Source organism: Bos taurus, chromosome 16 (genome assembly GCF_002263795.3).
Source record: "Bos taurus isolate L1 Dominette 01449 registration number 42190680 breed Hereford chromosome 16, ARS-UCD2.0, whole genome shotgun sequence".
Taxonomy (NCBI): Eukaryota; Metazoa; Chordata; class Mammalia; order Artiodactyla; family Bovidae; genus Bos; species Bos taurus.
This window is the reverse complement of record NC_037343.1, coordinates 37592874-37608345: the sequence shown is the minus strand read 5'-3', so window position 1 is coordinate 37608345 and position 15472 is coordinate 37592874. Positions and strand designations below refer to the sequence as shown.

Genomic DNA, 15472 nt, shown 5'->3' with positions numbered 1-15472 from the left:
CTGAATACCTTTCCATGTGATTAAATACTTTTATAAAATGTAATTGCCAGTAGCTGAAAAAATAGCTTATTAAAGGATTTTCCATAGTTTAATCTGCTGTTTGGGTAGTTTGTGCCACTTCTTTTCTTTTACAGACAATACTGCAGTAATTTTTCTTTCTCTGAATCTTTCATGTTTGCATTTTTATATTCTTAGGATAAATTCCTAGAAATACTATTTTTATGGATCAAAAAGTATTTATATTTTACAAATTTGTGGTACACACTTCATATACATACTGTGTTTCTATTTATGTGATATTCTGCTGCTGCTGCTGCTAAGTCACTTCAGTCGTGTCCGACTGTGCAACCCCAGAGATGGCAGCTCACCAGGCTCTGCCATCCCTGGGATTCTCCAGGCAAGAACACTGGAGTGGGTTGCCATTTAAAATCTGTGTTTAAAAAGAAAATACAAAAAAGAGGAATATGAGGAGGAGAAAAGAAGAAAAGTAATTGTATTGGGGAGATCAGCTAAGCACAAGGGAACTTTCTGCAGTGAATGGAAATATTCTGTCTTGATATAATATATGAATTATAGAGAGGCATACATTTATTAAAATTAATAGATTCTATAAAATTTATGCATTTTCTGTGTGTAAATTGGGTTTCTTGAGAGCTGAAAATTTTAAAGATCATTAAATTTAAATGAACCTTAATTTTATTGGGGAATTTCTCTGTTATTATCAGGAAACGGGCTGAAGATGCTCATGAAGAGGGCTCTGAAGTTCAAGGATCCATTGCTGATGAAAATGATTAGGAACATTTCCCAGCATGATGGACCAACTAAAAATTTATTTATTGTAAGTGTTGTCTTTGGCTTTCTGTCTATTAAAATAGCCTGGAACTGAAGTTTTAAAGTGCTGTGTTTGGAAATATAACTCTTCCTTAACTCTTTACAAATATTAATTCATGACCCAATTTGGTTGTTCTTGTTATCAACTTCCTTGGAGGTTTAGCTCCTAGCGATTTCAACCTAAGTTTTAATACCGTTTTTGTTTTATGATCCCTGTCCCTAACCTTTTCAACCTCACACCAGTTTTCTTGCCTTAAACCAATTCACTATAGACTCCCTTAGCAAGTTAGCAGTCCATGGGGTTGCAAAGAGTCGGACACGATTGAGTGATTAAAGAACTACAATTACAACAAGAGAATCACATTTGACACTTATCTTCCTATGCATTAAATTATTAGATTAGTTCCTTTGTAGAAATATTTTAAATTTATAATTTTGTTTTATTCAGGATTATGTTGGGGACCTTGCTGCTCAGATCTCTAATGATGAAGAGGAGGAGTTTGTGATTGAGTGTTTAGGAACTCTTGCAAATTTGACCATTCCAGACTTAGACTGGGAATTGGTTCTTAAGGAGTATAAGCTCGTTCCATACCTCAAGGATAAACTAAAACCAGGTCTGTGCTAAGTATTTCACTTCTGCATCATCATTATTTCTCTCTTTTGTGGGTAAAGCTGCTAGAGCAGTATTTTGTGACCATTATTATACTACGTTCCCAGGCCTCTAGTTCTAGCCCTACTTCTAATTTCTTTCTCCCAGAAAAGCAGCCACTAGTTCTCCTCTTATATGTATATACTATTTTCCCTAACAATATGTTTTCTTAATATTAGTTTCCCTTTCCTATTCTGCCTTACTATTTTTTTATCCTGCCTTTTTAAAATTACCAAATAACCATCCTACATGAGTTCACATGCACACACAAAGTTCTTTGAGGCATTGAAATGACTCTTCTGTTTTCTGTGTTTACACTGTCATTCATTTATATTTTCAAAGACTTATTGAAAATACAATACCACTTCTCTACTGCTCCAAAAACCATGAACTGTCATTGTGGAATGGAATTCTCTGAACATGGAACTTGGGGAAAAGGACAAATTTGTATACATGTTAAAGGTTCATAAGAACTGATTTAATAGCTTTCAGTATCTTTTCTGTGAATAAGAATCTTGGAAGTATAAAAGGATTTGTATCAGGACAGTTCAATGAAAACTTTCTGTGATGTTCACTTCACTAGGTGCTGCAGAAGATGACCTTGTTTTAGAAGTGGTTATAATGATTGGAACTGTATCTATGGATGACTCTTGTGCTGCGTTGCTAGCCAAATCTGGGATAATCCCTGCACTCATTGAGTTGCTAAATGGTAAATTACAATTTTTCTTATTTTTATGCTAATATATAAACCCATTATCTACAGTGATAATATATTATCTTGTTGCATTGCTCATCTTATAGCCACTTAAATTATATAGTTAGCAAAATGAATTATTTTTACTAGAATTAGATAGCATAATACCAAATAGCTTTAGGTTGTAAGGTTAAGAATGTTCCTATAAAGTGATTGAGGACCAATTTTATAGATAACTACCCTGCACTTATCAACCTTGAACAGCTAAATATTCTGCCATTTATTCTTTCTGTTGAGCTTTGTCTTGGTTGAATTATATCTCTTTTCTTGCACAAACCCTTTTTTATAATAACTTGATTTCTAATCAGAAAGATTTATTAGGAAGCTAATTCTAATCATCATATTCCCTCCTGGATCCATATATAGTGTTGTCCTCTAAACTTCCTACAATGAAGAAAATGTTCTCTATCTGCACTGTCCAATACATGTGGCTATTGAATACTTGAAATGTGGCTGTTGGGACTGAGAACCTGGATTTTAAATAAAATTTAAATAAATTTAGTTAGCCACATTGGCTAGGATTACAATATAGGCTAGGAGTTCTAGATAGTCTTCCCCTTACTTTATTTTGCTCTTAAGGACCCAGGTTCATCATTTTCCACTGCATACAAAATTTGTCTGACTCTAAATATATTTTATTAGGGCCAAGTTCTCTAGGACCTTGTTTTATTAGTCTGCTCGGACTGCCATAATAAAATATCACAGACTGGGTAGCTTAAACAACCAAAATACATTTTCTCATATTTCTGGAGGTTGGGAAGTCTATTGAGGTGCCAGCCAATTTGATTCCTGGTGAGGTCTTTTTTCTTGGCTTGCACAAGGCCACCTTTTTATATCCTAACATCCTCATATGGTGGGAGGAGTTGGGCGGAGAGAGGGAGTGAGAGAAAGCACAAGCATACACAAGTGCTCTGGTATCCCTTCTTATAAGGTTACTAATCTTATAGGATTAGGACCCCAGCTTTATGACCTCATTTAACCTTAATTACTTCCTTCTAGCCCCATCTCTGAATATAGTCACATTTGGGTTTAGGGCTGTTTTTAACATACGAATTTTGGAGGGATGCACTTTGGCCCATAGCAGATTTACATTAAAAGTAGCTAATTAGTGTAGAAGTTAAATATGCTAATATGGAAGGCTTAAAAAGACTCTCTAATCTCAGTCTTTCTTGTACCAGATATATATGTATTTTATATTATTTTAATAGTCTTTTTTTGAAGTGTACATAAAGAAAAACACACAAGTTATAGGTATATGTAAAACAGTGAATTTTTAAAATGAGAGTTCTCATGTTATTCCCACTTGTGTAAGTAAATGAATTACTACCAGCACCCTAGAAATTCCTCTTCTGCCATGTCCCAGTCATTGCCACCTTCTCCAGAGGGGTTCTGTTTTTCCTCTTATCACCAATAGATGAATTTTGCTTAGTTTTCAACCTTTTAGAAAGAGAATCTAGTTTATTTTGCCCTGTATTATAACTGTGAGATTCATCTTTGTTGTGTACTGAAGTGTTTCCATTTATTGCTTTGTAAATAAATATACTACAATTTTTCCTTTCTAACTATTGGTTCATAGTAGGGTGGGTTTTCTATTTGTTTTTTAAGAGAAAGGGGCTTTTATAAGTAATGCTCCTATAAACATTCTTAAATGTTTCATTTAGTGAACATATTTACTCATTTCTATTAGACACAGACTTAGGAGTAGAAGAGAATATGCCTGTATTTGACTAAAAATAATGCCAGTCTGTTTTCCAAAGTAGTTGTGCCAATTTTCAGTCCCTCTAGCAATGTACTCGGAGAAGACAATGGCACCCCACTCCAGTACTCTTGCCTGGAAAATCTCACGGACAGAGGAGCCTGGTAGGCTGCAGTCCATGGGGTCGCTAAGAGTCGGACACGACTGAGCAACTTCACTTTCACTTTTCGCTTTCATGCATTGGAGAAGGAAATGGCAACCCACTCCAGTGTTCTTGCCTGGAGAATCCCAGGGACGGGGAGCCTGGTGGGCTGCCGTCTCTGGGGTCGCACAGAGTCGGACACGACTGAAGCGACTTAGCAGCAGCAGCAATGTACAAAAGTTCCAGTTATTCTACATCACCAACATATTTCAGCATCCAGCCTCTTTAATTGTAGCCTCCATAGTGATACTGCATTGTGATCTTAATTTGTACTTCCTAATAATTAATGTGGAGAAGGAAATACCCACTCCAGTATTCTTGCCTGGAGAATTCCATGGACAGAGGAGCCTGGTGAGCTACACTGTCCATGGGGTCACAGTCAGACATGAGTGAGGGACTATCAATAATTAATGAAATTAGTACCTATTTGTTTACTGGCTGTTATATACGGCAGATAAAGTGAGGTGCCTATTTATTCTTTTGCCCAGTTTTCTCTTCTAAATCTTGAAAAGTTTGATTTGTAAATTCTTTTACATAATCGTTTTTAATGGTCATCTAGAGATAGTGCCTCCATATTTGAAGTATTTCTACAAGTAATATATATGGATTTGCTTTGGTACACCCTTCTCACAGCCAGGAGTTTTCATGTTAGAAGTAATTGAAAGGCTAGGTAATTGGGAGGTGAAACTAAAGACAATGTAGTTGTCATAATGAGAATGAGGATTTTGTAGTGAGCTGGAGAAAGTTGAAACAAAATGACCTGGGTCCTTAAATTGCTATCTCACATTGATTATTACTGAGAGATAAGGTAACAGAGCCAGCTCAGTGTTTTACCATATTTTGATGTTGTCTGACATGTTATCACAGGTAGAGGCTGTATACTAATATTTTTTGGAAATAAATGGATTTTCAAAATTAAAACCTTTGGGGTTAAGTGAGGGAACATTGTATGCCAACAGAGTAATTAATAAAAATTTAACCCAAATAGTCTGAGTGGTACTTTGGTAAATTAGTGAGGAAAATTATTTGGAATGGCTGGACTTTGAAGGAATCACAGTTTATTTCACCCAACTAGTTAGATGCTCTGCTGACCTGTAAATATTTGTCTAAAAGATATCACTGAACTGTTGCCAAGAGTTGATGTCAAACTATTAGTAAATCAAATTTCATAACCAGTACCTAAAAATTGTATTTCTATAAGTATTTGCCTTTGCCATGAATAATATTAATCAGTGGTCATCTGATATTCTGTTAAAGTCATCTTCTTATGATAATAAACATTTCTTAGTTTGTATGCATGCATAATATTCTTTTTACTAGTATAATTAATTAGAGTGCAGCTAAAGTTACTTTATTGCTTCATGCCAATAATTGAAGTTTAATTTTGTTAACATTATTCAATGAAGAAAAAACCTGTTTATAATAATCTAATTTCTACCAGAAACTTAGGATTTAGAGGGTGTGATTTTTTTTTTTTTTAAAGAGCCATTTTTGTCCTGTGAGGGCAACATTATAGAGACAAAATAGAACAAGATTTATTTTACAAATTAAAATTATCTGAAGAATTTTTATGAGGGACCAAAAAAAAACCTCCCCACAAGTGGTGGTAAGTTTTGGCATCTCACATTAGAGACTTAGAGGTTAATTTAATGAATTTCTTTATACTTGGTGTCAATATAGCAAAAATTACTATTAAAGCACTATTACTATTCTCTTAAACCTATCTTGTTTCTCAGTTCTTCCTAGATACAGCCTTTTGAGATGAACAGTCTCAAATAGTTTGGTTTGGACTCAGAGATGATATAATTTCTCTCTTGAAAGTCTTATTTTTTATTTTTGTTTTACAAAGTCATAACCTATTTAGTTTAACACCAACCAAAATTAATAAAACTTCTGAAAATAATAATTATGAAATTTTTGACTGATCATCTTATAATTTAGAAAAAAACATTTAAGACATAAATGATGTATGGCAGCCATATATTATAAATAATTTAAACTAACTGTCCTTTACCTGTCTCCTTGTCAACTTTGGTTTTTCTCATTCCCCACTTTTTCCCCTCAATGTTTTTCAGTTTTGTGTATAACTTAGTATTTTTATTTGAAGCTTTCTGTTGCCTTTTAGCTCAACAAGAAGATGATGAATTTGTTTGTCAGATAATTTATGTCTTCTACCAAATGGTTTTCCATCAAGCCACAAGAGATGTCATAATCAAGGAAACACGTATCCTTTCAGTGTTCATCATAAGTAATGACACTTCACATGTTCAGAAAAGATACATTTTTAGGTGTTGGAAATTATAACTTTCTTTACTGCCTCTTTTAGATTCATTGAGGTTTCTATCTTGATTTGAGTTTTCTTTCTTTATCCTTCCCTTTTCCCATACTGTTGTTTATACATTCCATTTCTTTTTATAACATTTTAAAATTAACTATTATTTTGATTATTGCTTTGTAAAAGCCAGTGTTTATTTAGGATTTATGATATGTTAAACCCACTCCAGTATTCTTGCCTGGAGAATCCCATGGACAGAGAAGCCTGGCAGGGTACAGTTCATAGGGTCACAAAGAGTGGAACACGACTGAAGCCACTTAGTACACACACATAGTATGTTAATGCATTTATTTCATCATTTGCTATTTTTTCCTGAATTCAGTTCCTCTGTTTCTCTATATTGATTTTCTTTTTTTTTTCATTTTGTAACAATATTTAAATTTTTTATTTTTTTTCTTAATTGATTACATTCTCTTATACTGCTTAGTGAACATCTATAGTAATAAAATGCATCTATATCTGAAAATAACTAGTTTGTCATCTTTAAATATAATTTGGCAGAATATGAAATTTCTAGATTGCCCATTATTTCCCTCATCAGTTTGAAGGTATTTTTCCACCTTTAATTGCTGCCAATGAGAAGTCTATAGTCTACTAATATCTTTCATAAAGTCTAATGACAATTTATTTTACTTTCCCTTATAAGTGACTTGATCTTTCTGCCAGGAAGACCAAAGGATGTTTCTGGATTTTGTTTTGTTTTTTAAGCCACTATAGTTTTGTTAGAATTTGAGTTGGTATTCATCACCCTTGCTTGGTTTTTCTAAGTATGCAAATACAGTGTTTGTACTTTGTCTTTTTTCTAATTTTAGGAAAGTTTTCTTGAGTTGTAGTTTATAGTATTTGTTTTGTTCTATTGCCATGATTGTCTTTAGGATTCCTATTATGTCGGATCCTCTTTGCCTACCTTTAATATCTGTCATTTTGTAATCTTTTTCATCTCTTTTCATCTTTTTAAATTTTACAAATTTTCTTCTTTTTTGCCTTCTATTTAACTTAGAGTTTATCTGCTGCTTTTATTTATTCTTGTATTACTATAAACTTAGTTTTAATATATCTGAAATGATTTTTAGTTATTTCCTGAATTACTTCTCTGAGTTTTGTAATTCTGATTCCTGTTATTCTTTCATATATATGTGTGTGTGTGTGTGTGTGTGTATGTGTATATATATATATATTATTTTCTTAAATTCTTTTCTTTTTAAAAAATACTAGAGTTATATGAAATTATCTTATGTTCTCTCTTCCTTATAATAACCATATCCATATATGTGATTTTTTGTTGTTGTTGACTTGATTGACAGTGATTCTTTTCCTTTATTGTGTGAAATACTTTGTATGTGAGTTTCTGTTTGAAATTAATTTTTCTGAACTTTTAGGAGGGTCAAATCAATGAAGAAAGTTTTACAGCCATGCAGCTCGGGAGCTTCTTCTTTAGTTACTTTCATAATTTTCATGTTTTCAAAAGTATGACCTTATACATTCTAAGATTTACTGGCTCATTTTCTTGCCCATTTTTATCTTATTTTTTTCCTTTATCATCCCTGTTTTTCAAATAAATGAAACATTAGTTTTTTTGGTCACTTTGTATTAATGATTGTGTTTTAAAATTTAAAGTTAGATTTCAGATTAATATTTGAATTTGGAGAAATGCAGAATTCTCTAACATGATTGAACAACCTCAATATCAGTTTATATCTTTAACCACTTTTTACATAGAGGCTCCAGCATATCTCATAGATCTTATGCATGATAAAAATAATGAAATCCGAAAAGTCTGTGATAATACATTAGATATTATAGCGGTAAGTAATTTTTCTTCCTACCAAAAGTATAATAGTCTTTATTTTATGGAATGAAAGAGCCATTGTACACCTGTTTAGAACTTTGCCTTCAGTGTACAGTTAGCACAAGTTTATATTTTGGTAAAGCTCAGAAAATGAAGTGATACTAAATTCATTTTTTAATTGCAGTATGGTTGATTTACACTGTTACATTAATTTCTGCTGTACAGCAAAGTGATATATATGCATGCATTCTTTTTTATATTCTTTTCCATTATGTTTTATCATAAGATATTGAATATAATTCCCTGTGCTATACAGTAGGACCTTGTTGTTTATCCATTCAATGTATACTAGTTTGCATCTGCTAACCCCAAACTCCCACTTTATCCCTCTCCCACCCCTCTACCCTCTGACAACCACAAGTCTGTTCTCTATGTCTGAGAGTCTATTACTATTTTGTAGATAAGTTGATTTGTGTCATAGTTTAGATTCCACAAATAAGTTGTGTCATATGATATTTGTCTCTCTGTTTTTTACTGACTTCACTTAGTATGATTATCTCAGTCCATCCATGTTGCTGCAAATAGCATTATTTATTACATTTTATTTTTTATGGTTGAGTAACAATGGCACCCCACTCCAGTACTTTTGCCTGGAAAATCCCATGGATGGAGGAGCCTGGTAGGCTGCAGTCCATGGGGTTACGAAGAGTTGGACACGACTGAGCGACTTCACTTTCACTTTTCACTTTCATGCACTGGAGGAGGACATGGCAACCCACTCCAGTATTTTTGCCTGGAGAATCCCAGGGACGGGGGAGCCTGGTGGGCTGCTGTCTCTGGGGTCGCACAGAGTCAGACACGACTGAAGCGACTTAGCAGCAGCAGCAACAGTATTCCCTTAGGGGCTTCCCAGGTGGTGCTAGTGGTAAAGAACCCACCTTCCAATGCAGGAGGTACAAGAGATGCGGGTTCAATCCCTGGGTCAGGAAGATCCCCTAGAGGAGGACATGGCAACCCACTCCAGTATTCTTGCCTGAAGAATCCCCATGGACAGAGGAGCCTAGCAGGCTACAGTTCATAGGGTCGCAAAGAATCAGACATGACTGAGCAAACCAGCAGCAGCAGCAGCAGTATTCTAGTGTATATTTGTACCACATCTTTATCCATTCATCTGTCAATGGATGGATAGGTTATTTCCATGTCTTGGCTATTGTGAATAGTGCTGTTATGAATATGGGGTGCATGTATCCTTTTGAATAATAGTTTTATCCAGATATATGCCCAGGTGTGGGGTAGCTGGATTATATGGCAGCTCAATTTTTGCTTTTTTGAGAAACCTTCATACTGTTCTCCATAGTGACTACACCAATTTACATTCCCACCAACAGTGTAGGAGAATTCCCTTTTCTCCACACCCTCTCCAGCGTTTGTTATTTGTAGATTTTTTTTAATGATAACATTCTGACTGGGGTAAAGTGGTGCTTCATTGTAGTTTTGATTTGCATTTCTCTGATAATTAGTGATGTTGAGGATCTTTTCATTTGCCCATTGGCTATCTGTTTGTCTTCTTTAGAGAAATGTCTATTTAGGTCTTCTGCACATTAAATTCATTGTTTAAACATTATTAAAACCTTTGGCTTTCTACTTTTGGGCAGGGGTTGCTTACTTAAAGAGATTTTATACATATTCAAAGTTTTATATCTGGTCTACATGTCATCTCAGAATCACTTGTTTTCCAGAAAAATTATTGCAGAGAAGCAGGGGGGTTGATGACAGTCTTGCCAAAACTCAACACCATCAACTTTACAGTTTGGACATTAAATTTTTTTTTAATAAAATAGAATCTCATAAGTATTTTTTAAGTCTTTGATAAATTTTGTTGTATACATTGACTTGTTTTACAAGTTGTTTTGGAATGATGTTAGTTCACTTCAGCCGCTCAGTCATGTCTGACTCTATGTGACCCCATGGACTGTGGCACGCCAGGCTTCCCTGTCAATCGCCAATTCCCAGAGCTTGCTCAAACTCATGTCCATCCAGTTGGTGATGCCATCCAACCATCTCATCCTCTGTTGTTCCTTTCTCCTCCTGCCTTCAGTGTTTCACAGCATCAGGGTCTTTTCCAATGAGTCAGTTCTTCACATCAGGTGGCCAGAGTATTGGAGCTTCAGCATCAGTCCTTCCAATGAATATTCAGGACCGACTTCCTTTAGGATGGACTGGTTTGATCTCCTTGGTCCAAGGGACTCTCAAGAGTCTTCTCCAACACCACAGTTCAAAAGTGTCAATTCTTTGGTGCTCAGCTTTCTTTATGGTCCCAACTCTCATATCCATACATGACTACTGGAAAAACCATAGCTTTGACTATACAGACCTTTGTCAGTAATGTCTATGCTTTTTAATATGCTGTCTAGGTTTGTCATAGTTTTTTTTCCCAAGAAGCAAGAGTCTTTTAATTTCGTGGCTGCAGTCACCATCTGTAGTGATTTTGGAGCCCAGAAAAATACAGTCTGTCACTGTTTCCATTGTTTCCCCATCTGTTTGCCATGAAGTGATGGGACTGGATGACATGATCTTAGTTTTTTGAAAGTTGAGTTTTAAGCCAGCTTTTTCACTCTCCTCTTTCACTTTCATCAAGAGGCTCTTTAGTTCCTCTTCACTTTCTGCCATAAAGGTGGTGTCATCTGCATATCTGAGGTTATTGATATTTCTCCCTGAAATCTTGATTCCAGCTTGTGCTTTATCCAGTCTGGCATTTTGCATGGTGTACTCTGCATATAAGTTCAATAAGCAAGATGACAATATACAGCAATACTCCTTTCCCAATTTGGAACCAGTTCATTGTGCCATGTCTGATTCTAACTGTTAGAACTGTTTGGAATGATGAAACACCCCCAAATTTTAATGTTTTTCATAACTTTAGAAATTTTAAAAGTATATGTCACTGTTAAGAATTTGATCAGAGGGATAATGAGTCCTGCATTAGAAACTTGCTCACTTTGCAGACTTTTCTTCAGACTTTGTGCTGCCCTTCCACCTAGACTTGACCCTTGTACCTGGGATGTGCTAGACACTACCTTTCTTTGAATATATTTTTCGCTTGTAACATACACACATAGGCAATCTCGTTCCTTCTTTGGACTCTATTTACACTATTTATTTTGACTGACCCTGTAAAAAATTTCTTGAGTATAACCTGCTCGGTTGTTTTCAACTTAAGTGTTTCAAAACTATCAGCTGAGCCACCAGGGAAGTCCAAGAATACCGGAGTGGGTAGCCTATCCCTTCTCCAGCAGATCTTCCCAACCCAGGGATCAAACTGGGGTCTCCTGCATTGCAGGCGGATTTTATCAGCTGAGCTACCAAGGAAGCCCCTTAAAAGGATCAGAATAGAAGTTTATAAAGAATCAATTAATAACGTCCTTGAAATCCTCTAGGTTGGCATTTCTGCTAGTGATTTCATTACAAAATCAGATAATCAACAGGTACTTTCTGGTCAGTCTCCTACATTTTAGTTCAGAAATTCATGTTTATTTGGTATCATCTGATTTTTGGATTTGACCAATGTATCTTTACTGGTTTAAAACTAAATCAGTACAGTGACATTTTAGCTTTGATATATAAATTAAAATAGAGAAGCTTTATGTATTAAACCTTTGTTTAACCAAGATGTTTCAACACATAAGCCACTGGTCACAGGGTTTATGAACAGTTTCATGGTTCTTGTACTATTTTCTAGGAGATCACTAATGTCATTGTTGTATATAAAGTATATAGTGTAATAGTAAGAAACTTCCTAAAATTCTATATCTGATTATCTTACCTTAAGCAAGAAGAAGAGAAATGTCAGTCTGTTATGAATTGCCTTTATCATACTTTTAAAATTACCTTATTTTGAGAAGAAGTGATGGAAAGTAAAAATACATTTAGATGTTTGTATTAGATAGGTTTGGCTAAGAATGTAAGTTAGTGGTAGGTAGTTCCAAAATACCAGCTTAGTCTTATAAAAATATTTATTGTAAAATATGAATATGTTTCTTATAAGATAAAATTCTCATTCCCAGTATTTCTAAGCTCTGGGCTCAAGTCTCTGGGCTCAAGTCTCTGATCTTAAGTAGGAGTTTTCCCCACCCTGCATCTTCTGTCCTGGCTCCCTCTTTCTCTCTAGAATCCACATTTTGAAAAAAATCTCTAAATATTACTTCCTCCAGTTTTTCATTTCCCCATCTTTCCTACCTTCCCCTTTCTCTTTTCTACCAGTTCTTCCTCTGCATCCATTACTCCATTGAAATGGTGCTTATAAAAGTCATCTGGACCTTCATGTTTTGAAATCCAATGAACATTTTTAGTCTTCATTGTACTTTGTTGATCCTACGTTCCTTGCAAGGACTTGTAAATTTTGGTCAGATTTAAAATGTAAACTCAACAAAGAAAATTATTTTAGATTATTACATTTATAAAAAGTCTTGTGAATAAGAGGAAATCCAAGAATAATAATCAGTGAAATGAAACTGGTGATATATCAGCTACCTATATATATAGTTCCCTAAAATGCTATCTGATCACGTGAGTTAGTATAAAACAAATTGAAACAAGTAATCTGAAGGTTTACTTAATCTCTCTACATCAGACTTATAAAGTATGTATTTAATATGCTGCCAAGCAATTTTAGATTGTTTCATTTCATACTTTGGAAAACTTAAAAGTCTAAAACGTTATTCAAAAATATCAAAGCTGTTAAACTGAGACCATTTAAAGATATTCACATTTTAATCATGAGTGTGATCTGGAAGTCCTATCCTGTGCTACTGCATCAACTGAGTCATAGTTATAGCTGGATTTCTTAGAAGAGAAGTCCAATACAGCGGGTAGATGGACACCAGACTTTGGAAACATCCCATATTCTGTTTGAAGAATGTTGCTTTACCTTTCTGTACTATACACCTATAGGATCCGAGGCCCTGGCTCAATTTTAGCTTGTCAATAGGAAACTGTACCAGGAGGAGCAACTTCTTCTTGAAACATTTTTTTCCTCAGTTGAATAGGGATTCTGGTCTTAGATTCAACCTTTGACCTTTATGAGGTGGCAGCTTGACCCTATAGAGTACTGCATTTAGAATACAACTGATTCTAGTTCTCTCACCTGCTGAATAATCTCAGGCAATTTATTTAACTTTTTGAAGATCTAGTTTACATTGATACTTCTGAAGATTAAAGAAATTAGAGAAAATATATATGAAGCATCTACCACAAGGAAAGTAATGACCAACCTAGATAGCATATTCAAAAGCAGAGACATTACTTTGCCAACAAAGGTTCGTCTAGTCAAGGCTATGGTTTTTCCTGTGGTCATGTATGGATGTGAGAGTTGGACTGTGAAGAAGGCTGAGTGCCAAAGAATTGATGCTTTTGAACTGTGGTGTTGGAGAAGACTCTTGAGAATCCCTTGAACTGCAAGGAGATCCAACCAGTCCATTCTGAAGGAGATCAGCCCTGGGATTTCTTTGGAAGGAATGATGCTAAAGCTGAAACTCCAGTACTTTGGCCACCTCCTGCGAAGAGTTGACTGATTGGAAAAGACTCTGATGCTGGGAGGGATTGGAGGCACGAGGAGAAGGGGGCGACAGAGGATGAGATAGCTGGATGGCATCACTGACTCGATGGACGTGAGTCTGAGTGCACTCCGGGAGTTGGTGATGGACAGGGAGGTCTGGCGTGCTGTGATTCATGGGGTCGCAAAGAGTCGGGCACAACTGAGGGACTGATCTGATCTGATCTGATCTGACCACATGATGGTCACTTGATATGTTTTGTTCAAACTCAACCAAAATTCAATCCTAGTTGTGACATTTATATATAGATTAAAAATCTGAATCAACATTTCCTTTCCTTAGTGAAATGAAAGTCATTCAGTCATGTCCGAGACTGTGATCCCATGATCACTCTTTGTGATCTAGCCTCTCAGGCTCCTCTATCCATGGAATTCTTCAGGCTGGAGTGGGTTGCCATTTCCTTCTCTAGGCAATCTTGCTGACCTAGTGATTGAACCTGGGTCTCCTGCATTGCAGGCAGATTCTTTACCATCTGAGCCACCTGTACAGTTAATCATTTACATTATTTTCTGTTCATTTTGACTGTTAAAATGATCTGGGAAGATAATCTGTTCACAGTTTGGGTTTTAAGTATGGAAAGTTATTTGGAATATATGTTTTGGCCAGGCATAGTTATATTTGTAGTTTACTTTAGGATTGTCTTGCCAAATGGCTCAATTTGGCATTTTAAGACTTCATGTCAAAGAAGTTAACTGAAGAGTACAGTTTACTGAAAGATCTTGATTAGTACAGTGTAGAAAAATAGGGAACTACCTATGCTAGTGTAGAGGTGCTTCATGTGTTCAGTTACCCATGTTCTGAATCTATGTTGACTCAGTTGAATTTGGACTCAGTTTATCAGCTAACCTCAGACCAAAGTTTTTTCCCGGCTTACTGGGCCTCCTTGTTTGGGAGAAATTTGAGGAGTGGGCCATTTTAATGCATCATTAAAAGTTTCTCAGGTTCACCTGGGACGTTGCTGCCATTCTTTGGATTTTTGAGCTTAGACTCAATTACTGATCACAACTCAGGGTGCTATTTGCTTGTCCCACATCTTTTTAAAGAGTAAAACAAGAGAGAATGGGCTTAATTTGAAACAGGAGAAACATTGATTAGACACAGCAAAGATGATGAAACACTGGGAATAGACTGTCAAGGGATAATATGAAGTCTTGTCCAATTAACATTAATAACAGCTAAATAACCAACTTTCTAAAATTGTTTGTTAGAAACCTACCTAGAATGAAAGCAGATGATCTCTTAAGATGTTTTTATCTATAGATTTTGATTCTTGAGTATTTTCACCATAGCTATAGTCTATAATAATAAAAAATAAAATAGAGTAGGAGTATTTATAGCTTAAGGCAATTTATCTTTAAGAAAACAAACTTCTTGCACTCAAGACAAACATCATGAAATAATACTAAGAAAAATTAGATGCCATGCAAGCCTTAGGGAAATATGCCATCTGCAGCAAAGTGTTTGTCCTCCAAGTTATGCAAATGTTATTTTACACAGGTGGTAAAGTGTTTAATATACAGTATTTAAGCCCAAGCCCTCAATTAGTGAATTGAAACAGATATATGTTCATAGTACTTTCTCCATCATAGAGGACTGTGTGATTG

At 35.2% G+C, this 15472-nt stretch overlaps 1 protein-coding gene across 4 annotated transcripts in view; it reads left to right on the top strand.

The window, feature by feature from the left end:
* Window positions 1–15472, top strand: part of KIFAP3 (kinesin associated protein 3) — a 153474-nt gene that overhangs the window by 97256 nt on the left and 40746 nt on the right. For all 4 annotated transcript variants that reach the window (NM_001035329.2, XM_059875386.1, XM_010813216.3 and 1 more), the window contains 5 exon segments: window positions 726–838; window positions 1280–1445; window positions 2064–2189; window positions 6258–6356; window positions 8187–8272. In NM_001035329.2, coding sequence (NP_001030406.1) covers window positions 726–838; window positions 1280–1445; window positions 2064–2189; window positions 6258–6356; window positions 8187–8272 — 590 coding nt within the window.